The 24,843-nt window shown below is 26.2% G+C and overlaps 2 protein-coding genes across 2 annotated transcripts; one reads left to right on the forward strand and one right to left on the reverse strand.

The window, feature by feature from the left end:
• Positions 1 to 5,030: 5,030 nt before the first annotated feature.
• LOC113549175 lies at positions 5,031 to 7,431 on the forward strand. The gene is made up of 5 exons (XM_026950356.1): positions 5,031 to 5,167; positions 5,827 to 6,217; positions 6,285 to 6,520; positions 6,593 to 6,927; positions 7,001 to 7,431. Coding segments are annotated over exons 1-5 (1,311 nt in total). The 5' UTR covers positions 5,031 to 5,166; the 3' UTR covers positions 7,349 to 7,431.
• Positions 7,432 to 9,549: 2,118 nt separating this feature from the next.
• On the reverse strand, positions 9,550 to 22,723 carry LOC113548582. The gene is made up of 10 exons (XM_026949537.1): positions 22,307 to 22,723; positions 21,997 to 22,220; positions 21,721 to 21,918; positions 21,391 to 21,503; positions 19,943 to 20,369; positions 16,686 to 16,902; positions 14,844 to 15,073; positions 14,526 to 14,723; positions 11,448 to 11,560; positions 9,550 to 10,483 (listed from the first exon to the last, which is right to left on the reverse strand). The coding sequence occupies exons 1-10, from the start codon at positions 22,656 to 22,658 to the stop codon at positions 10,078 to 10,080; spliced, it is 2,478 nt and encodes an 825-aa protein (XP_026805338.1). The 5' UTR covers positions 22,659 to 22,723; the 3' UTR covers positions 9,550 to 10,077.
• Positions 22,724 to 24,843: the final 2,120 nt, after the last annotated feature.

The raw sequence follows: 24,843 nt of genomic DNA on the forward strand, positions 1-24,843 counted from the left end.
GATTATGATTTTCCAGATTCCCCGGAAAAGTAATCCTTAAAAATTCATTGGTAAAATATCTGATATAATATGATATACCTATAATTGTTATTCATTAATTATTTAATTATTTATGGTTTTTGATAATATGTTAAAAGAAGTGTTACATAATTATTGATGTTAACTTAATTATTAAAAAATGTACTATAAAATAAAAAAAATATTATGTAATTAATTGGAATACCGAAATAAAAATCCCCGGAAAAAACCCATAGACTTAATTTTTTTAAAAGCTAATTACAAAATTATTTATAATTTATTAAAAACATACAGGTTTTATTAAAACAAAATATATCATTTATAAACACAATGTTACAATACATATACAGGGTAATTCTTTTAACAACTAGTAGTTGTTATTTATCTCAGTGGTTACGGAATAAGAAACTAAAACTCGTATGTTGTCATTCAAAAAAGTAAAAACATAAAAAAAATAAAGGATAAAAAATATATTTTTAAAATACCGTTGATTTTTTAACAACATTAAACAATGTAAAAAAATATTTTCAAAAACATGAATAATTTTTGAAATAATGAGTGGTTCATGATAAAAGAATCACTGTATTAAATAAATGAAAATTTATCATACATTCATACCTATATCAAATACAAATGTTTTGAATGATCGAAACGTCAAATTAAAAAAATAATAATGATATTAATAATAATAATAATAAATTCAATAATTATAATAGTTAATAGATGTATTTTCTAGACTTCAATATTACTCAAAATCACATGAAAATTATTGAATAAATTTTTTTTAAATGCTAGTTACTAAATTATTTATAATTAATTAAAAACATATAGGTTTTAATAAAACAAAATAAATTATTTATAAGCACAATGCCACAATACATAATCTAAAAACTAAAAATACGCAAGTACAGGATTGTATTAAGCTATTCCATAGCTTTTATTGCGAGCTCGGTGTGATGACCGAAAAAAAAATTGACATTTTAATGTATTTTGTCAAAATGTAATCAAATATACATATACGAATACGATATATATAAATTAATATGATATAATGGAGGTGATAGTAATTATTGTTATTAATATTTTAAATTAAAATACAAAAAATAATACAGTTTTAATTTGTATGAATTGGACTACACATAACACGTTTAAATACCTAGATACAAGAAATAATGCGCAATATAATATATGGTGTACAAATGGTGTACAGTTGTACAGTAATCAGAATATAAATCCATGAGTTTTTTTATATTATGTTGCATAAAAAAACTTAAGTAGTATTTTTATTAGAAAAATATATACATTGTACTTATTATGATCTATTAAAGATTTATAATGTAATTTTGGTAATGAAGTACACAACATATAGTTTAATAGTTATTTACTTAATGTAATAACAACCAAATATTATATGTTGTGTATATTTTTCATTAGTATAAAATATGTTGTTTCGTTGATTGAAATGATAGTTTTTATAAATTTAAATTGAGAAATTATTTGTTCATTTCAATGTTGTAGAAATACCCACATATATTTTATAAGATATTTTAATATTTACTGAATACAATTCTTTGATTCTGTTCATTATTATTATCGCGTGGATATAAGGTATACGTTTTTAAACAAACTTGCATTTTTCGTGTAAAATATTACAATTATATAAAACATACTTTAAATTTTTTAATAGAAAAATTCACGATTTGAATTTATAAAAATTGTTGGACATTTCCTCCTGGGCCGACAACCTCTCAGTCCACCCCTGAAATGATACTCTAAATTATCAGTCATAAATGTTAATAATACATTTAGTTAATTTAAACATATATACATTTTAATTTATAATATATCATATTTTTTTATAAAAATTAAACCAACTACTATGCAATCCAAAACGTATACAATTGTATACATAGAATAAATGACGTTTTGTTTTCTCAATTTACGTTAGTACATTTTTATCAGCTTCAATCGTATCTTAACATTATGAATCCTAAATTATAAACTTATATAGCTTAATAAATAATATTGATACGTTTGCTTTTATCAAATACCAAATTCATTTTTAGTGAATAGAATATAATAATTAGAATTTAGAAATATATATTTTAAAATGTAGCCATGTAGGTATCATTCGAATAATCGAATAGGTAGCCAAGGTAGGTATGTCATAAGTCATAAGTCATAACTATATGTAAGCACATACAATCTACATTATTTAAATGAGATGATTAATACTGTCAGTTTTTGATTCTTTAGATAGACGATAATTTTACTTTACATAGGTACTAATAAATAATAAGTGCTTATGAAATTAAATATTTTTAGTATAAATTAAGTTATAATAAAATTATTTTATATTCTATATTAAATTTTAATTTTACTACATTATACCTGCGGTTATTTTATTGTTAAGATTATCTTAGATTTATTATCTAAATATAGTCGTTGAAATAAAAATGTTGTTAGGTTCTTCAAGTCTTCAAGCTTCCAGAATGGATTGTTTAAGTATACATAATACTGTTAATAGTAGATAAGTATTAACATCAATGACACTGCGTAATTATATAAAAGATATTTTATACGCTGTTGAAGATATATTTGGATAAGCCACTTTGGATAGAGTAGTTATCACGTTTTTTCTTAGAAAAATCAATTTTATGTGTATACAATATACATAATTGAGTCAAATAATTTGACATTTTCAAAAGTATTACGTCACTTAATCGTTAGAGTATGATTTTCAAATAATACTATACAAATCCAGTGCGTGATTTTTCATCTTATTAGTCGCCATTGTAAGTTTATATCTAACATTCTAAAATTAGCACAGAATTTTAATTTTTGAACCATTTTGAATAATACCGTCATAGTATACTATATACCTGCATATACAACTGACGTTATTTTAAAAAAAATATTATTAATAACTATTATATGCTAATTGATTTTCTATAAAAAAAATTCAAATAAAACGATTTTATAACATGTTTTAAATTTATTTTCAATCCTTAGAAGGTATTAGTAATTTTTAAACATATATATTTTCAGTTGTTTGTTGTACACAGGAGCGTATACAGAGTGGGTTTTGGGGTCCAGAACTTAAAAATTAAAAGTACCTATTATTTTTAAATACAAATTTGTATAGAACTACAAATATTTGTATGAATTCTTGTCTATAATGTACAATATAATATCATTCTGTTTGTTGTAACTTTCTCTCTTAAAAACCTCGAATTGATAAATTTTAGTTTTTAGAATATATAGATAACTATGTATGTGTTATGGAATCTAGGAAAAAAACGACATTTTATAAATAAGTAATAATAAAAATAAATGATATAGATATCAATATATCATATCGAATAAAATATACAATTATATATCAATATATTATATTATATTATATATCAATACAATTGATATAGGTATACGACAAGACAAAAAACGTTAAATGTAGTTAACTTTAAAATTTCAAATAGGTATTAATTAAGTATAAATATATTAAAAAGTCAATTATTTTTAATTAATTATTAAATTTCCATAAAGGAGGTATCGCGTATTCACGTCGAACGATCAAGACGTAACTGACGCCTAATGTTTTACAAAATATAGTAGAACCTATAGTTTATATCCATAATATTACCATAACATCCAGTTTTAATTTAAACTTTTATTATACTCAATAATAGTAATAGGTGTCTGTACTCTATATTATAATTATTATCGTTGTGACTTCGGTCATCAACACTACGTAGTACCTAGGTATAAAATACTATTACATTTTTAACAATAAAATTTGGTTTATCACAACCCATATGTATCAATTGTATCACTGTATAAGTATACAAATAAACTTAATTTTAACTTTTTTACCGTCTGCCATTATCCAATTAAGTAGTATTTTTAAAGTTTTCAACGTCATCTAATGCTAATTGTGCATAATTCTACAGCAGCCTCTGAGGTTAATTTTTCTTATAACATACCAGATTTTATTACATTTAACTTCAACATAATACGAAAATCTATCGTTTCAACTTTCTATGATATAATATGTTCATCTGTGTCTATTATATTTCTATATTATATGAGGAAATGTAATATTTTATTTTTAGACATTTTTTTCCAGTTTTCATGAGTTTTTCTTTCCTTGGGGAATTTTATTCCGTTTACCATAAAGTTGTATTCAAAACAATTGTTAGTTGTTCCTAAACACCAACATATCGCAAACCGATTAATTTTATGAATTTTTATACTCAAAAATAGGTAGAAATAATAAGTATAAGTATAAATAAGTATAGTACTATTATTTTAAATATCAAAACAGCATCGATCTTATCTTAAGAATAAAACAAATATGCATGTACATCGTACATACGAGATTTAAAAATAAATGCACTAATTTATTCCTTATAATATGTTGCATTAGACTATTAGAGATACCTATAGGTAAGTCATAATAAGTGGTACACTAGCTGTGATAATCGTTATACACAGACAATAATTTACTAACGAATACATCTATTTAAATTGTATTATTTAACAATCAATGCTTTAACATTTTATTTAAAAATTAATTTAATTCCTATGAATTATACATAGATTATTGATTATAGGACTATATAGAGTTTAAGCAACAAGCATTAATATTTCAAATACATTTGTATAGCATTTAAATTATTTATATTTATTTATACTGTTATTTATTACTGCTCAAATTATATACATTATATAGGTAGGTACCTACACAACAGAATTAAACTGTTTTTATTGGAATTGTTGTAATAAAATCATTGATATCTGAAACACACACAGAAAAAAATTGTCGTTATTATTTGTATATAGATTAGTGAAAAGGGGATGCAGACATAAACAGTAAATTGCTGTCTACCTGACTACCTGTATATCGTGTGATGAGAAGTGGCTTTTAGAGAGGGAGTATTGGAGAAAAACAACCGGCGCGGACCAGACGATCAAAACCAAGACGTGATCAACCAACAAACCGTGATCAGACGTTGCAGTGAAATAACCGTTGCACTTTTCAAAAGATTTTACGATTCTTACGTCTTTTACATCCGATATACCAACTCATTTATTACCTACCTACCAAACGTCGTGGTATCAATTTATTTATGCTCTGAATATTTAAACAGTAAGTATTGAAAATTTGATATTTAATTATTACATACCCATCTAATAATAATACAAGCACCACTACTAAAACTTTTAATTTTTTTTTAATTAAAAGGTGTTTTATTATTTATATTTTATTTAAAAATATTAATAAGTACATATTATGTTACATAATTTTAAGTTATAGATCTTGTTTAAATTATTTCCTCATTGAACATACTTATACAACTAGTATTACTTAATAAAACATAAATATTTTTGTGATAAAGATAGGTTCGTATAATAAATAATAGTTAATATTGATGTAAATATAAATTAAAATATGTTGCTTTTAAAAAATACTTATATGTTTGTTTGAATGTACCTACCTTTCAAAATTAATTCAAATAAAGTATTTCGTCTATTGGTCAGATTTAATTTTAAAAAATTAATGTAACTAATTGATTGGTAAATTACAGTTGTTGACTATGTTGACCTGATTTAATAACTATAACTTAAACATCAACAATAATTAATAAACCAAATCAAAAACATTGTCAATAATTGTCATTCATAATATCTATGTACTCAATATATATTAATTTAGAAAATATAGGTAACTTATTATTTTCATTTAATGTATTTTTTTCCTGTCATTTTTCTAATTTAATTCTTATTGTTGTTTTTTATTTCTTCTAGTGGAGGAAATGAAACAACTAGCAATGACATTAATGCAGAGTAGATCGTTCAAAGAGCGACAAGAACGTCTAAGTGATTCACTCGATTATCTGTCATTCAACTATCCTGATCTCTACACTGTATGGTTTAGAGAGATGAAAAGACGAGAGTTGGAATCTAATGATCCAAATAAAATTACTAAATGGTTAAGTAATCCATCATCTAAATCATTTGTAAAACTTCACGAAGCATTGATGTTGGTTAAAAATAACAACATAATGGCCAAAGAGGAGTACATGAATAATTTAAGGCACATGCTAAATCAAACAATTGAAAATGGTACCAACATTGAGGCAGCAGTGAAAATATGCCATTTAATCGAGAAATCAACAAACTTGAGCATCATTCATGAGTGAGTCAAAATTTTGATTTTTTTTTCAATACACATTTTCAACTAATAATGATTTATAAATTTTTAGGAATTTGAAACATCTAATTCGTCAAGTAAATCAACTGAACAAAAGTCAACGTCACATGCCAACAGAAACCTTGACAGGAAACTTTTGGACAAATAATTTTAATTCACCACAAGTAGACCCTTTCGAAGGATTCAATTTTCAGTCTGCTCAACACGTGAATACCCCTGTTTGGCCAAACGTACTGCAATCGACAAATTTAAATAAATCTGTTTCTGCTGGTCTTCCACACTTTAGCAGTAAGAATTAATCATTGACCGATTTACAATTGTCGTGAAAATAATACTAACTATGCCCAATTTATTTTTTAGTGGAATGTTTTGGGTACAACCATCTGGAAATGATCGCAAAGACAAACAGGGCCACTATTTTTGGGGACTCACAGCCACTAATCGACCTGACAATCCTTAATCAAGAAATGGACGGAGCAGTTGCTAAGTGGCTTCACTACTTAAAACTACATAAATACCAATGGTTCTTCAATAGTCTCAGTTATCTTGAAATTGTATTCATTGACGAAGACAATATTGACGATTTCATTGCTAAAGTTAACAAAAATTCCATTACAAAAGGCGCACAAAAAAAGATCTGCATATCAACAAAGACATTGCGAGATCGGCCACAAAAGTTGAACGACTTATTATTGGTAATAATTTTAAATACATAAATATGTGACTTTTGAGAGTAAAAAGAAACTAATAAATTACTTTTGATTACAGGCTTTGGATTTGGAAGTAACGCCAAATGAACTGTGTGAATTCATGTCATACATGCGAGACATATTGCATTATCCCATACCAAACAAGCATTGTGTTGTTGGCGACCAATTACAACAAGACATAGTCCTTGTCATGGAGAAATTGTTAAATCAGCTGCTAGAAAAGCTCGGTATGGTCCGTTCTTTAGTCGCCCAGAGTCTACTCGGAATGTCTATCAATAAATACTTGGAGTGCGTCTTATTAATAATCGGTAATCAGACTTTTATGAAACAGCAAATAGAAAAATCATTGATGTTTGCTGAAACCTTGAAATATAAAATCCATAGAATGCCTAGAAACTTTAACTAATGTGTTCATTTTAATCTTGCCATCGAAACTTCATATTACATATGCATTTTTTTTTTAGTTTTAATATTGTTGTTAGTGACTGATACATATCTGATTTATTTTAAAATACCTAATTGTTTTATTTATCTAAAATGTATATCATTGTTTACGACCTTAACTTTTTATATTTTTATATATATATATATGGATGAAGCGTGATATATTCAATTGTTAGTATTTATAATTATTGTTTTGTTAACTTGTTATTAATTCAGTGCTCAAAACACTTGAATTATACTTATTGGATAATTTTAACTATTGTATTATTATTGATCATTACATTACTATTTTACGTAACTAAAAGACTCCAATTCGTTTTTTATTTTTTATTGTTTTGTGTTAATTATATTTAAAATCTATTATGGTTGCATGTTTTTGATTTTGTATTAATTTAATTAAATTGTTCTGTTTTAAATGTTTTATACTACCATTATGTATTATGTAACAACAAACCATTTTGAGACTTAATTATATTATTGTTACTATTTAGTCTATACTTAGTTTAAAGATATGACTTTTTAAACTTTTTTTGTTAATTGTATTTTTTATGTTTACTTGATTTGATATAATATAATTGTTCATATAATTACTAGATTTTTTTTTTTAAATATTTCATAATATATACATTTTTTATTAAAATATTAACTACTATAATTTATTGGTTTAAGAGATTAGTTAGTTTTAAAGTACCTATTCAATTAAAATATTTGTATTATTTGACCGACAGAACCAAACAAAATGTATTCCTCTTCAGTGTTAGGTATAACACACATTACACATTTTAGTTTCATTAATGCAGTTATTAGGTCGGTAAAACTTAAATGAGATAAACTATGGTTTATTTGTATATCTTAAATTGTAATACTTGTCAATTTACCAACGTTTATCTATACACGACTGTGCATTTCCTTGATCAAGTGAAGTCGATTGTAATTTTAATGCTTGTCAACTACCTATTTCAAATATACAGTTTTTTAACTACAAATTATAATAATTCCACTAAATAGCAGATTTACACAGTGTTATCAGACTTTGAACTTTACTACATTTTTGCTATAAACTTATTGTTAATAGAAATATTATTGGATTAATTATGGATTTCAATATTTCATTAGGCATTTTTAATAGGTAACTAGAAAATACTAAATAAAATATAATCTTTCTTATTCAATTGTTATGCCAAGCCTCCTATTTTATTTTATTGATTATATAATTAAAATAGTGTACAACATAATATTATCAGTATAAAATGGATACATGGATAGGTAAGCAGTATTTAAAACTAAAAATATATTAATATATGTATAGTATAGATAAATTTTTTTATTGAAATTTATTTTGTTCCTGTTACATTTTAAAGATATACAACTATGATAATTTTCACTATAGGTATTCTGAAGATAAAAAATTAATTGATATCTGCATAATTTGTATATATTTCTGAAACAAACTCCTATTGTGACTTTTTTAATTCTTTTTAGTTATATAGCCAAAATAATGTTTAGATACAAACAATCAATTTTATTAAAATTTAAACTAATATGAATCAATTTGAGAATCTCTAATTCTCAAATTGAAATGTTTGATGATGGATTATATAATTAAAATAGTATACAACATAATATCAGTATAAAATGGATCACAAGTATAGGTAAGTGTTATTTAAAACTAAAAACTGCTTTTAATTGTATATTAATTTTTTTTTCCATAAAATATTCATATAACTATTTAAAAGTATTATGTTATTAACTACTTAGGTTATAATTTATCATTGTAGTCTACACTACAACAATTACAGCTTAAAGTGACTATAAGCTGTTTTAGTGTTTTACTAAAAATATTATTAGATGAAAAAAAGGGTCATGGACATATAAATTCAATTTAATACATAACATTATAGTATAATTTATTCAATAAAAATATAATAGCTCTATATTCCATCTAACAATGTTGAACATACCACGGTGTTTAACTAGTAACTACAAAAAGTATTATAATCAAAGTACTACAACTTAACATAAATCCTTTATTATAAAAAGTTTTTTATAATATTTTAAAATAATTTTATTCTTAAAAATAATGATATTTTATATTAATATTATTATATATAACATGATATAATATATCTTTATTATTTATAAAAAAAATTATCAAAACAACATATTAGGTACACAGTTTTATAATTAAAAGTTACAATAATTGTACGAAAAAAAAAAAAAATTGATGAATAACAGGTTGACGTACATGACTTTAAACTTAAATACATTTAAGACTACAGATCGATATAATTTTTTACATACCTACATGATACACTAATTAGTTACTCGTAAACCATGGTAATTATTATTTTATAAAATATAAACTTTTTTGGAATTTTGGTTACAGTCTACTGCTTTACTGCCGCTGATAATCAATGTACTAATTTTTTACACGATATCTTTGTTTTAAACAATATAGATTAGTATGATGTATTGAACTTTATAAAATACATGATTGTTAATTGAGTGTATAAAAATAAATAAATTTAATTTAGAACCTAATCGTTTAAATGTACAGGGGGGATACATTTATCGGGAAGAAGCAAACACTACTAACAGATTTTTCACTAACAAGCTACAAGCCAAATACATTATTATAACCGTTCCACTTCATTGATGTTCTGAATTATTAGGTTAGCTCCGGCTTTCCCGTTACTTTTCGTCGAACTTGACGGCCACCTTACCACGGAGGTGTCCGGCTTTTACCCGACCAAACGCTTTCTTCATATCTGCAAATCCGTAAACGCTGTCGACTGGGACAGTAATCTTTTTCTCTGCAGCTAGAAGGGCCAACTCCTCTATGCCGCGCTCTACGGGCATGAAAAATCCCCATCGAATTGTGGAGCCTTTAAACACGGCGCCTGAACAGACGTTCGGCGCCACCAGGTCGTACACGTTTTTCAACATGCCGAACACCATGCCATACGAGTCTGTATTATGCAACACGGGACTGCGCAGAGTAATGAATTTAGCCCACGACCAAGATTTCAACAGTGGCGTGTACGCGCCACCGATGTCTTCATACGGTATCCCGGCCGCGTCTAAAATCAAGTCGTACCTATACAATATTAATAATATTACAATGATGAAAAGGGTGGGAAAACGGGTATCGTTTTGCTATGCATTAGAATCTAATGATACCTAGTTGTTCTGTTGTTCATAGTAATAGATGTTTAAAATATTTAAATTTAAATTTAATGATATATCATTACAAAAAAAATACAATAACGATTCTGAGTGGTGATAGTCAATCATTCTACATTACTATAGTAGGTATGTATATTTCATATGTTTATACTAAATAAAAGCCTCATATAGTTAGTACATTTTTGTGATTTTGACGAATTTTATAAGTCTTCACTTAAAATTTAATTATGAAAATTGTGCCTAAGTAATTTTATTATATTTATACTAATATTAAAATTGTCGGTTAGATTATTATTATACGTTAAAATTAATAACTTATACGAAATCTTGAATACAATTTTCAAGCTTCGACCGACCCCTCCAAATCACCGAATAAATCCAATTTTATGTCGGAAACCGACCCAAAATTAAAAATCGAATCATTTTTACTGTCCCAATAGTCAAAAAGTTAAGAACACTTCATCAAACATATATTGATTTTAATCACCACTCTAAATCTAAAGTGCATCATAGATCAATTATTATTTTAACAATTATTTTGCATAAAATGAATTAAATAAAAGTTTAATACAATAATATAATATAATATGTACCTTATACATAAATACCTAAGTCAACATTTTCAACGGTACAACTCGTTAATATACATACTATTACTATACGTCATATAGATACCAGATAATAATTTTATATTTTCATTTGTTTTCATATATGTGATACGTCACATTTTATCTATAATAGGAAAAATTTAACACATCTAGATAAATTCAAACGATTTCCTATCCCATTCCCATACTATAATGCGCATTATTATTATTATATTATAATAATACTCCAGCATTATATTATATAAAAGGTGTTTATAATTTACATACTTTCCGTATTGCTCCAACTGTTTTTGTAGATCTACGGTAGTGTAGTCAATGATATTATCTGGTCCAAGTTCTTTCACTAGATTTATGGCATTTGTACTACACGTAGTAGTTACCTAAATAATAGAAAATATAATTATTAATATATAATTCAAAGTACAAAGAATATTATTTTTTAAATATCTAATTTTAAATTAAACGTGAAAAATATATGGTACAATATAAACTACGAATTACGATTCATCTAATTATCTGTAATTATTTGTTTATTTATTTTTTAACTAACTATAAGTAATTTAAGAATTCATAATTAACTTTGACTTCCGAATTTCAAAATTACTACAATAAAAGTTAAATACATGATACGGATACCTACCTACCTTATTATATAGATTGAAAAATAATTGGTCTAAATGGTATCTACTTTAGAGGTCTTTGATATTTTAAGTAATAAATGAAACAGTTCTATATTAACGAGTTTACGACAGTCTTTCAATATTTGTAACAAAAATAAACTTATTTTCATGTGGTAATAATTCCAAAAACAATATTATCAAAAATATTTTCACAGATTGAATAAATTTATTACAACAAATGGATACAGCTATTTGAAAATATAGATTTTATTATTAAAAAATTAATAAGAAAAACTTAAGTTGTTCAACTAATTTTTAAATTAGTATTTTATAGAAATGTTAAAAAAAAAAATATTTTGCGCTTTTTCAAAAAAATTTTAGACATGTAATTTTCATATTTTTTGGTTTTTTAAAGTATTGATAAAAATTTTTAAAGTCTGTTAAAAAGTTTGAAAATTTAATAATGTAAGGTTCCTCGTAAGTTGTTTTTAAAACAATTAAGGAATATCAAAAATAGTCACAATAATTTTGATATAATTTGATATTTAAATGAAAAATTATATCATATTTCGCTGTGATCGAAACTTTTTGCCACTAAGAATACTGTACATCATTATTTTTTATACATAATTAACTTCTCTAAATATTTAGATTATTTTTAAGCTAATGATACCACAATTCTATACACATCGTTCTACTGTTCTAGGGTAGGTCCGTTGCAGTATCAACTAATATAAGATCAGTTTCTGATATAATTTTATAATAATTAAATGATATTTAATATTTATATTAACCTACAAACAATTTATAGTTTAATACATAAAGTAGTAAGTACTAATATGAAAATAAATTTGTAATACTAATATATTATCTAATATGAATAAATTATATAAAATATCTTCAAACATAATGGCTGAGTGATAAAGGCGTCTTAATTACCTAATTATAACTTATAAGTCGTAACTAATAATATATATATATATATATGCACTAGAAATAACATTACAATAACCAATAAAATATACATATTTTTATATCTATACAAAACATACAGTAATACATACATAAATACACAATACACATTTGGCTGAACAATAAAATATTTTTATATTATTTAATATTTATAAATTTTAAACAAATGTATTTTGATGTAATATTTATGTATTTTTCAAATCAATGAAATTGCAAAAAAAAAAATAAAAAAAAAAAGGCAGTAGGCACTTACACTTATTCTAATAATTATAATAAAACAAATAATAATGTTTTAATGGTAGCTATAGAATTAGTTAAGCTGTATGTTTGCATTGTTGTTTATATTAATTGTATTTAATATTTTGGTCCATGTTTAAAAATGAATAATTCTAATAATAAACGAAAATGTTCAAAAAAATGTCAAACAATATTAAGAAATCAACCAAATTGCTTCCCAAAATACAATTTAAAAAACAATAATATATTGCAATATTTGTTCACTTCAATGTCTGAAGAGCAAGAAAACATTGAATTATCAAGCTATGAAGTAAAGCCACTCATTTTTTTAAAAACTGATTTGCAAGAAGTAGCAATATCTAACACAGATCATGAAAACACAAGTAAACCAAATATACCAAAAAATGAAGATAATTAAATGAATAAAAAGAAAATTAAAAAACCTATACGTATGTCATATAGGTAAAAATTCATCACACAAATGTTAAGTACAAAACCAATAAAATCTCAAAAAATTAATATCTGATTAAATTGATTTGAATTAATATCATCGATGTATAATATATACATACCTATAATATAATATAATATAATATACCTATTATAGTATAGGTAATATTATATAATAAATGTTTTTAACTTATAGGATCTTATAAGCTTAGCATAAATAAAATTATTAGGTTATTATTTTTTAAATTATAATTCAACGAATTACAGCATAATAAATCTAAATCGGGATTAACTATATATATTATCTATATATTATGTCTAATAAATTAATCTATATTTATAGAAAAAAAATTATTCAAAAATTTTAAACGCTCACAATACATGAATAATACGGCTTTAAACAAATTTTTTTTTTTAAATTCTAGTAAAAAAAAATGTATGAATCATTTTTCAAGCATAAGTTATTAAAATAAAAATATTGTACAAATTTTAACTAAAAATAAATAAAATTATTGGAACTTGTGCGTTATCACGACTACCTCATATTATGGGTTATAGCGTCACCGTTTTATACGCAATTTTATTTCTATTTCTATTTTTTCCAGCGTCGTTACAATCGCACTTATCGTAATTTTTATAGACTGGCTGGGTAACTTTTAGAACACTTAAACATTTAGTCACAACTACGCTGTCACGCTGGTAGTAGTAATAACTTGTACAGTTACGATTATTTGGCAATGGATCTGTGGAACTTACCAACTACGGAAAAAGATGCTGTAGCTTTTTTTCAAGAAAAAGGCATTTTACCACATAAACGAATCTGTTCAAACTCTACTTTGGAAAACAAGTATTTTGGAATGTGCAATAACGCACAAGTACCAAACTGTTTAAATTTTAAGCTATTACATCACTTATCTGTTATCAAATATACCTACTGGCTATTACCTGGCTATACTACCTAGTATAGTAATGTACATTTATAAACATTATGTAGTGATAATTTAGATATGTCGTTACATATGAATTATAATATTGTGCAGTGTTAATTTTTGCGCGTCTACAGTACCTTGGCGCCCCACGATTTGAGTATCTGTATTGCACTATTACCGACACCACCGGATCCGCCGATGACCAGTACGTTCTTGTCGGCTGCGTTAGAAGCGTTTAGACCGCCTGCCGACGTCAAGGCGCACCATGTAGTCAGGCCTGTGTACAACAAGCACGCAGCTTCCTCGTAGGGCATGTGATCGGGCTTCTTGGCTACCTATAAAAAAAAAAAATAATAAAATAATTCTAGTTTACGTTTGGTGTACATAAATTGCTGTTAAAATTTAAACAAATACAACAATTGTCCAATCATCAGCGACTGGCTGGCAATTATTACCTGAGTTACAGGAACTGTGACAAATTGAGCGTGACAGCCGTGTTGAAAAGGGGCTACGACACCCAGAACGGCGTCGCCGATAGCGAAGTGTTCCGAGCTGACTTCAGCTCCTTTCGCAACCACTTCACCAGCGAAATCCCGCCCTAAAGTCAATGGGAACTCGACGGGCCTGAACAGCGACTTTTTTTTCGCCTGTCGGACCCTGCCCAATAGTACTTGTCCATAACCCTCTACGAGTAAAAATCACAATAATTTATATATAATAAAAATTTACTCATGATACTATAAAAGAAAAAATTAAAAGTTTAATCATATAAGTCATAAAGTGATGGCGTATAATATATAGTAATAACTTTATAAAGACGTTATACCCCATGTCCCATGATTTAATATACACAATTAACTTATTTCAGTAACTTTGTACTTAATATTGGTGTTACTTAAAGTTATTCAAAATACCGCATTATATGAATTATGATGTGATTAATTATGAAATTCAAATTTTTAAATTTTAAATACCAACATTCACCATATTATTAGAGAAATAAAACATAACTTTTTATACATTTTTAGCAGCTATATTGCTTTGAATGAAATATATTTTAAAACCAAAAACCCATCCCTGGCTATGTTGGATTATCAAATGTGCAATGTATTTTTTATTTTCACATTAGTCAACCGTTTTAAATCTTCACACCATTTTCTCGTTATATTTTTGTGGTTTTTGTAATGAATTATATTATACTTGTTTCAGTTTCGAAAAAAATTTCGGCAAGTGTAAGGACATAATAAATTACACAAATTATCAAAGTTCAAGATACTAATTAAATTAAGAAAGAAATTCGACACACATAAGTTCTTCTAAAAATGTTTCTAATTTGTTTATTATCTACTTTTTACTAACAATTTCAACATATTATGACGAGATACTTTCATTTTAATATTATAATATGTTTAATAGTTTAATGTAACTATACAGATACAATATACTATTTATTAAAGTTTTGATTTGTATAGAAATAACAATAACTGTGTCTTATCGTTTACTAAACAACGAAACTGGTTACCTATTTTTAAGTATTATAATTATCAAGAAATGTACCTAAAATTACGAAATGGGTATAAAAACTTTAATTAGGTATAGGTAAATAACTTATATAAGTATTGCCAGGCTGAAATAGACATTTTATTATTGAAATTTAAAATAATATTTTTTTTTAATTGCCTATAATATAATTCACATAGAAAATAACGGTTATTAAAAATTGTAATGTTTTATTTATCTGAAAGTTTCATTAATAACTAGATATTTGCAGATTGTCATTAAAAAAAATTAGAATTCCATACGAAATTAATTAAATTACGTAATTCGTGTAGGTAACATAACATTAACATAACTATATAGTATTCTTAGAAATTCAAAAACATAATTGGCGCTACTTTGGTCGATTTGTATTCAATTTTAGTGTATGTTTTATTTTTTGAACTATTTTAAAACATATGATTAACAAAATAGCCAACTTGAAAATTTAAAAAACATAAAAAATATTTTGATATATTTTAAATCTGCATTTAAATATTATATTAATTTTTCACGGAGATACTAAGGGTGATCCGATACTTTTGGGACACACTTTTTAGTATAAAATAATAGGTATTTTTTTTTTCGTGACGAATAACTGAAATTGAACTGACTGCTAGTTGATATAATTTTAGGTAATATAATATAATATGACTAGGTATATATTTTATAATTGTAATTTGGCCAACACTAGCTATATTTAGTTAATCTAATGGAATATTAGGTTTAGACTATATTACAGATGCCTAGTGCTTACTTACCGGCCATGAGCACATCTATAGGATTGACAGACGACGCTTTGACACGCACCAGAACTTCTCTGGGCCCGAGTGATGCCGGTAATTCTGCCTTATCGTTGATCACGGCCGAGTCCTCAAATGGCGCGTAAGTGTCAATTTGCCACGCCGTCATTCGGTCGGGCCACGTCCGTCCACCCTCAGCGGCAGAATCGTCCGTCTTCGTCATACTGTTAATGTCTTATAGGTACTTATAAATGTTATAACTATAATGGCTCGTGTTGGCTGTCAGCGGATGAGCGCTAACTGAACGACACAACTTTTTCCTGAGGTCGAACTGCGGACGAGAGGTCGCACGCGATACTAACGCCGCGATTATTATTTCACATCGCGGATCGACATCAAAAACAAATCACATAACGAATTGTGCTCAGACCGCGGTGGTAGTGGTATAGTGACGAAATCTTGTGCACGAATCTACATCATTATAATAATATATGTATTATGTTATTCACTCCCACGGCTATCGGCGAACCAAAAAATTAAAATATTGTAATTAGTGTATAATTATAGATTACTAGATTAATAGGTATACATAACTAGTAGTGCTTGTACTTCAATTTAATTTTAATAAGTGACGTTACATTCACATGCGTCTTTATAATAGATAATATTTAAGACAAATTAAATCAATTTGTATTGAAGACTCAACACTGACTTATACATTTATTTTAGTTTTCATAATATTTCCGAGTTTTGATAAAAAATGGTCTATATACGAGAATGTACAGCACCTAATGATTTCGCCCTGTCCTACTCTACAATATAGTTTTTTTTTTTTAAGTTATTGCAACAAAAATTAATAATAATCACATTGTTACAAATGTATTAATAGAAATATGTAAATTAAAAAATATATAAAATGTCTGAAATAATATTATGAATGTTTGTAAAATATTACGTAATATTTCGTTATTTTTCAATAAAATGTATAGTGTTACGTTTTTGACAAACTGTATATCAGAAAGTAGTTTATGTCTATAAAATAATTAATAAACATCTGCAGACGAATTAAGTTAATACACTATAAGTAATAATAGGTATACCTACATGGTACTACATTCATTATGTGTATTTGTAATAGCTAAATGTCATTTTAAAACAAAAACACAGTCTATAAAATAAAAATTTCAACAATCATAATATTATTTACACAAATCATAATCATACTACTCAAAGCTGGAACGTATCGCGGATATAGACAAGTAGGTAAATAATATTATAGGTATAAATGAGGGGCATAAGTCGCCGCGACCATGAAAATGAAATAAGGTATCTAACTATCTAAGTACTATTTATAATACAATTATTGTCAATTATACTATATAATAATATATTATTCGTGTATAGGTACTAATATGCCTAAAATAAATAATATAATATTTAGATTTTAGATATTAAGATACCTATATACTACTATATAGATATTTTTGAAATAAACATTACATAATATATTATAATATGATATGTTTTATCACAATATTTTCGTTTCTCATAAAACTAAATATTATATTATTGTACTTTTGCAGTACGTCTTACGAAATGAATAATGATAATTGTTGCATAAATAAATCACTGAATATTTAATGAAACATTAGTGAACTACAATGAAATATAATAGACCCTTCAACAGTCAAACTTAAACATGATTTAGTGACCCATGAATCTTGATTGTTTTATTAAATTAATCACTTTTGACTTTTACAAAATGCAACCTAGTATTAGACTTTAGATGATAGATAAGCCGATAAGGACAACTAAAAAAACTATATTATCTAACAATAATTTACGTATTGCATAATATTTATTTACTTTAGGGTACAGTTATGGTCGTATGAATACCTATTTATTCATTATTGTGTAGGTACTTAAGCTTATAATTTTATGATATTATTGTCTAAATAGATAATTTTTAGTCATTTATCACTATTGGAGAAAGACTTTTAAGATTTAAAACGGACTTACATGAAAGTTGAAATGAAAAATCTCCAGCACGATAAATTAAATTTCGTTAATTTCGAGTTTACACTATTATTTTGATCAAGAAATATTAATTCAAAATGTGTATGATACATTGATAACGATTAAATGTGATATTGTGATAACATTTTTATAAAATTAATCACAGTACGCATTACGCAGCATGATCTTAGAAGATATCTTCGCAGAGCGCATATATATATACAGGACTAGCCCAATAACTAAGTATATTGATCTAGTCATGATTAATTCGATTGAAGAAATACTGTAATTATTATAAAAATATTCTTTAATGTAATTTTAAAACAAATTAAAACTATTTTCACTCGAAAAAAATATTTTGATTTTTAATTCAAAGTTAATGGCAAGGTAAAATATGAAAATAATGTAATAATATATTGCGCGCAACTGCACATATAGGTCCATTACTAAATAGTATTAACTATTAGTACCTAAATATTTACCTAGATTAGCTCAAAATTATTAAAAATTATTATAACTAAACTATAATTTGAAAAAAAAAAATAGCATTCTAAATCTATGGTTTGCCTATATTTAATCCCTTAAAAAGTTAAAAGTTGAAAAGTACAATAATTTATTGTATTATTTTAATATAATAAAAATAAAAAGTTAAGCCCATTAAATACCTAGGTAATAATAACTAATTTATCAGACCATAATTAGTACTTTCTGAACCATTATTTAAAATGTATAACATTTTGTATTGTTGCTCATCGCAGTTTAGAGTATGTATATAAAACAAATGTTTATGTCTAAAATAAATTTCAACCTTAAACTGATATGTTATTTTTATATACATTTGAGTAATTACTAATAACTTATTAATTGTAAAATTGATTTTTTTTTTTCAATGTGCATATTTTTTTTTATTATTTAAGTGGTCTGAGTAGCAGTTTTGAAATTTATCTAGAAAATTAAATCTAAAATAATTTATTTTCAACAAGTATAATACAAGTAATATTTAAATGGTTTAGGCGAGTTTTTTTTTTATAAAACTAAATAAAATGTTGTAATATTATCAACATTTAAGAAATGATTTAGTTTAACAGTATTAATTTATTACTATTAGGAATATTTCTTAGACAATAATATTCACGAAAACAAATATATTTAAAAACTATTAACAGATAACAAAATTGTTTATAATGATTGATGATTATTCATTATGTTGCCATAATCAAACATCAAAAGAGAATCTAATTATAATAAATAAACACTTAATTAGTTAACCTAGCTTTATCCATACTAGGTTTATCAAAAGTTATAATAACTTTGCCTCTTAAATGTCCTTCCTGTACTCTTTTGTATGCATCCTTAAGATCCATAAATTTAAAAGTTTTTTCTAAAGGAATTAAAATTTTCTTTTCTTCAGCTAATTTAGCAAGTTCTTTTACACCACATTCAACTGGAAGAAAAGTTCCCCATCGTATTGAAGAACCTTTGAATACTGCTCCAGATAAAATGTTTGGAACTAGAAGGTCAATTGCATTTTTAAACATGCCCCCAAACAAGCCATATGAATCCGTATTGTGTAAAAGGGGACTACGAAGTGTAATAAACGTAGAACAAGACCACTCTTTTAACAAAGGTGTATAAGAACCGATTTTATTATATGATATTCCTGCTGCATCTAGGATTATGTCATACCTAAAAACAAAAACAAAAAAAGTTAAAATTATTTTTATAGTTTTTTTTAGCAATGTCTAGTTGCAATTCAATTAAAAAATGATCAAATAATGTTACAAACATAATACTTCAAATACAACAATAGTGTTAACAAATGTTTTTAATATTTTTTTTTTATATTATTGATATTATTATTTAAATTCAATATAATCATAACTAATAATAATAAGATATCATACCCGTTGTATTGTCACTGTCTTACTAATATAAAGCATAGAAAATTTGCATTTAAAAAAATCAATTTCATGTTGATAGCTTTAATACTAGAGTAAATCTACTCATTATTAAACTTAATTTAAGAATATAATCTAGGGCAGAGGTTACCAATTGGTGGTCCGCGTGTTGATGTTGGAGGGATCAGTGGTTATGTAGTACTGGAGTGATATTTTTATTTTATTTTAGTGGAATTATTAAACACATAGTGGTAATTTCAATAATGTTGTACTAAGCCAAGTGTTAAATCAAATAAATCTCATTGTATTATATTTATTGAGAACATCTGTGTTTATAAAGTTCATATTATTACAAAAAGGTAGTTATGTAAAACTAAAATAAATCTTATAATTTTTTTTTTTTTATAATTAAACAAAATTGAAAAGTAAGTTATCACAAATTACAGGTCCCCCATCTAATTTAAGTTTTAGCTAGGGGTCCGTGGCTCAATGCGAATTGAGAACCACTGATCTAGGGAATCTCATAAAAGTTTTATTAACATTATAATTTTAAAGTGAGCTATAGTTGTGTTAAAATACTCCTTATTACTCACTTTAAAATTATAATATTGATAAAACTAAGAAATATTCTACATTAAATTTGTATCTTAAAGTTTGATGAAAGGTAAAATTATTTTATTATTAAAGCTGACAATATAAAATAGATTCTACTGAACACAAATTGCTAAGTTGTACATTAATAAAATGAAAATACATGCAGGTATTCTCATAATTTTAATTTATAAATATAATGTATACATATTACATACTTTCCATGTTCTTCTAACTGTTGTCGGGCATCTTTAGCTGTATAATCTATAATATTATCAGGTCCAAGACCTTTCACCAAGTTTATGGCAGTTGAATCACATGTAGTAGTTACCTGAATAAAAATTATAAAATAAGAAACATATTTGACTTAAAAAAATTATTTATGTATAAATAGGTGTTTTAAAACAAGTAGAACAAATGAATTTCAAGATTATACATTCAATTATTTTGCAAATTAAATATAATTTTAACATTTTTTAACGCATACCTAGTTAGTTATGTTCAACATTAATAGATCTTAATCAAAATTGAGACTATTTACTAAGTACCTTAGCACCCCAATGCTTTAATAATTGTATAGCACAATTACCGACACCCCCGGATCCACCAATGACTAATATATTTTTGTTAGTAGCTTTCAGAATGTACAAGCCACCGATCAATTTCAAAGCAGACCATGCAGTCAAGCCTGTATACAGTAATCCTGCCGCTTCTTCATTAGTCAAATGATCTGGTTTCTTAGCTACCTAAAAGAACATTGTCAATCATGAAACACTGGATACTTGTTGTTAAAAATCTATGATTAATATTGCTTTGTACCATACCAGACCTTCGGGAACAGCGACAAATTCAGAATGGCAACCTTGATGGAAGGGAGGCACTACACCCATAACCATATCACCGACATTAAAGCTCTTGACTTTCACTCCTTTGGCTATGATTTCTCCACAAAAATCACGCCCCAACGTTAGTGGGAATTCAACTGGTTTGTGCAGGGACATTTTTTCTACTTGACGGATAGTGCTCAACAGTACTTGACCAAAGCCCTCTGAAAACCATGAAATAGCGAAAATGATTATAGCATTATGCAAAGGATAAAACATGCCACTGAGTCACACTTTTCCCATCACTCACCGGCCATGAGCACGTCAAGAGGGTTCACCGACGAAGCTTTGACACGCACCAACACTTCATGGGCCTCCACCATCGTCGGCGATCGGGCGTTGCTGGTTAGTACCAAATCATCGACGGTGCTGTACGAGTGAGCTTGCCAAGCAATCATTTTCGATGACCAAGCAGTTTGGGTCGGTGTCGTTTCCGACTTTTCATCGGTCGCGGGTATGTCAACAGTCATGTCGTCGGCGGTGGCGCTATAACTGGTGTTGAACGTGCGGCGTCGAATTGTCCGAGCTACGAACGTGTTCCTCGACGGCGAAATTGGAAGTGATCGAAATACTAATCCAAATATTGTGTTTGATTTAGACATTATAATATATTAGCTAGGTAGATATATTATTCGATTTCCACCGGATTCGTGCTGATGGTGCCCCCTCCGACCGTTATCAATCGGTTGGTTATCACACCGAGACACCGGGTGCAAAATATTATTATAATGATTATTATTATTATTGTTATTTCGCATTCTGACTAGTCAGTAGTCACTACACTCAATTGCTCTGATTTCAGCAATTAAAGTCTCTGTCTAATACAAGTTAACGTGTTCGTATCATAATTAAATATGATATCAAATTAATAATTTATTACATTTTTTAATTTTAATCGTTGCGTAACCATAAAAAGCTTTATAAGCAATCATTATTAATATTATTTCACTATTACACTTGATGTCTATAAAATTATTATTATTAGTTACCCATTACTTATTATATAGGTACATACTTCCATAAATATTAAAATATTTTATGTACCTACCATATCTACGGACTTAGTGGCGCCTTACCATATAAGTTAAACCTTTAAAAGTATACCGAAATAGGTGTATAGGCGTGTTCAGAAATATTTATAATAGACTTATTGATTATTACTTCATAGCCTTATAGGTATAGTTACGTAGTGATGAAGATAGAAATCAAAAATAAATTTTCTAAATATAAAAATTATTCACTCTGTGGCCTGCACCCGACAACCTATAGTTACTGCATATAGAATAGATATAATAATACTGTGATTATACTAATTAAATATTAAGGTATAGGTGTGTAGTATATTATGTTTATTGTCTAATGAGTAATGGCATATTGACATCACATTTACATATTACACTGTAATAACAATTATATAGTTTTTCCAATGTGAATTGCAAACAGCTTGTAAATAAGATCTCTTAAGTGTATAGAAATTTTAAGTTTAATTAAGTCTTACGTTTTTTTGGTACCTAAGTAGTAAGTACCTTCAAGCATCTGCATGTATATCAGTATACATACATATAGAGCGGTACTTGGAAAAAATTACATGGGGGGGGGTTTATACAAATCTAAGTAAGTGGTGTATAAAATAATGGTGAAATAATTTCTAAATTTGCGTATAATGTGAGAAACTGAGAAATCTCCAACCTCCGTCGTCCTTGATAGTTAACATGAAGTCATGAAAGGTTATATGCATTTATTTATTTATTTATTGAATCGTGATAAATAATTGTATGCTGATGGTACAGGTACTTAATATAGATACGAAAATAGTGAAATGAGTTTTTATGAAAATTAAATTATTATTTATTTAAACATCAATCAATGTTACTAACTTACAATTGTTTTAAGTATTTGCTTGTTATATTATTATTAACAAACTATATAGATTTCAAAATGCAGCACATTTTCATAAAGTTAACATTCAGTTGTGGTCATAGTGTGTACTACACCTTAAACGGCTTAAACGTCTGCAGATTATTCAATCCTATAATATTACAAGTGGTAGATATGTGGTTGATTATGTTAAGCATTAAGCTAAATTATGTTGAAACAAATTAAACACTTGAAACTATTAGTATAACATAATTTATAAAACTAATACATATCCTCTCCCCTAGCCCATCTTAAGGTATGTCAAAATCTAAATGCCTTAACATGCACTCTAATTATTTTTGATACGTTTTAACGCTAAAAACATGTAACATGCAACTGTTGTTATAGAGTCCACAGAGACCCTAATTATTCCCAAATCCCAAATGTAAGTCAGCAACAAGTTTATTTAATTAGATTTTGGTTAAGTTATTGAAAAAATACCGTCGAATATTTCATATGGTTAGCCAATTTTTTAGTTTAATTTAATTTATTTATATAATGTTTTGCATCATATCTTTGTTGTGTATCAATTGGTGTTAATCTTGAGAAAACGCTTGCCACTTACCTACCTTTGTACTATTTTGCACCATATTTGGTTCTACGTTTACCTTCAACCTACTATAAATCAGATAGTAGATAATGAGTTTATATTTAATTTATATACACTTATTTCATTCAGCCAATTTCTAAACATATAATTCACTATAAAGACTCATAAAATCAACGCATAAAACAATATCATCTAATTATTTGATCTATATATATTATGATTTATGACAATATGATTTTATATGCAATAAATATAGCCACATATGTAATAGGTAATTAATTTTTGTATTTTTATCAATTAATATTAAGAATAGCTAATAT

This window comes from Rhopalosiphum maidis, chromosome 4 (genome assembly GCF_003676215.2).
Source record: "Rhopalosiphum maidis isolate BTI-1 chromosome 4, ASM367621v3, whole genome shotgun sequence".
Taxonomy (NCBI): domain Eukaryota; kingdom Metazoa; phylum Arthropoda; class Insecta; order Hemiptera; family Aphididae; genus Rhopalosiphum; species Rhopalosiphum maidis.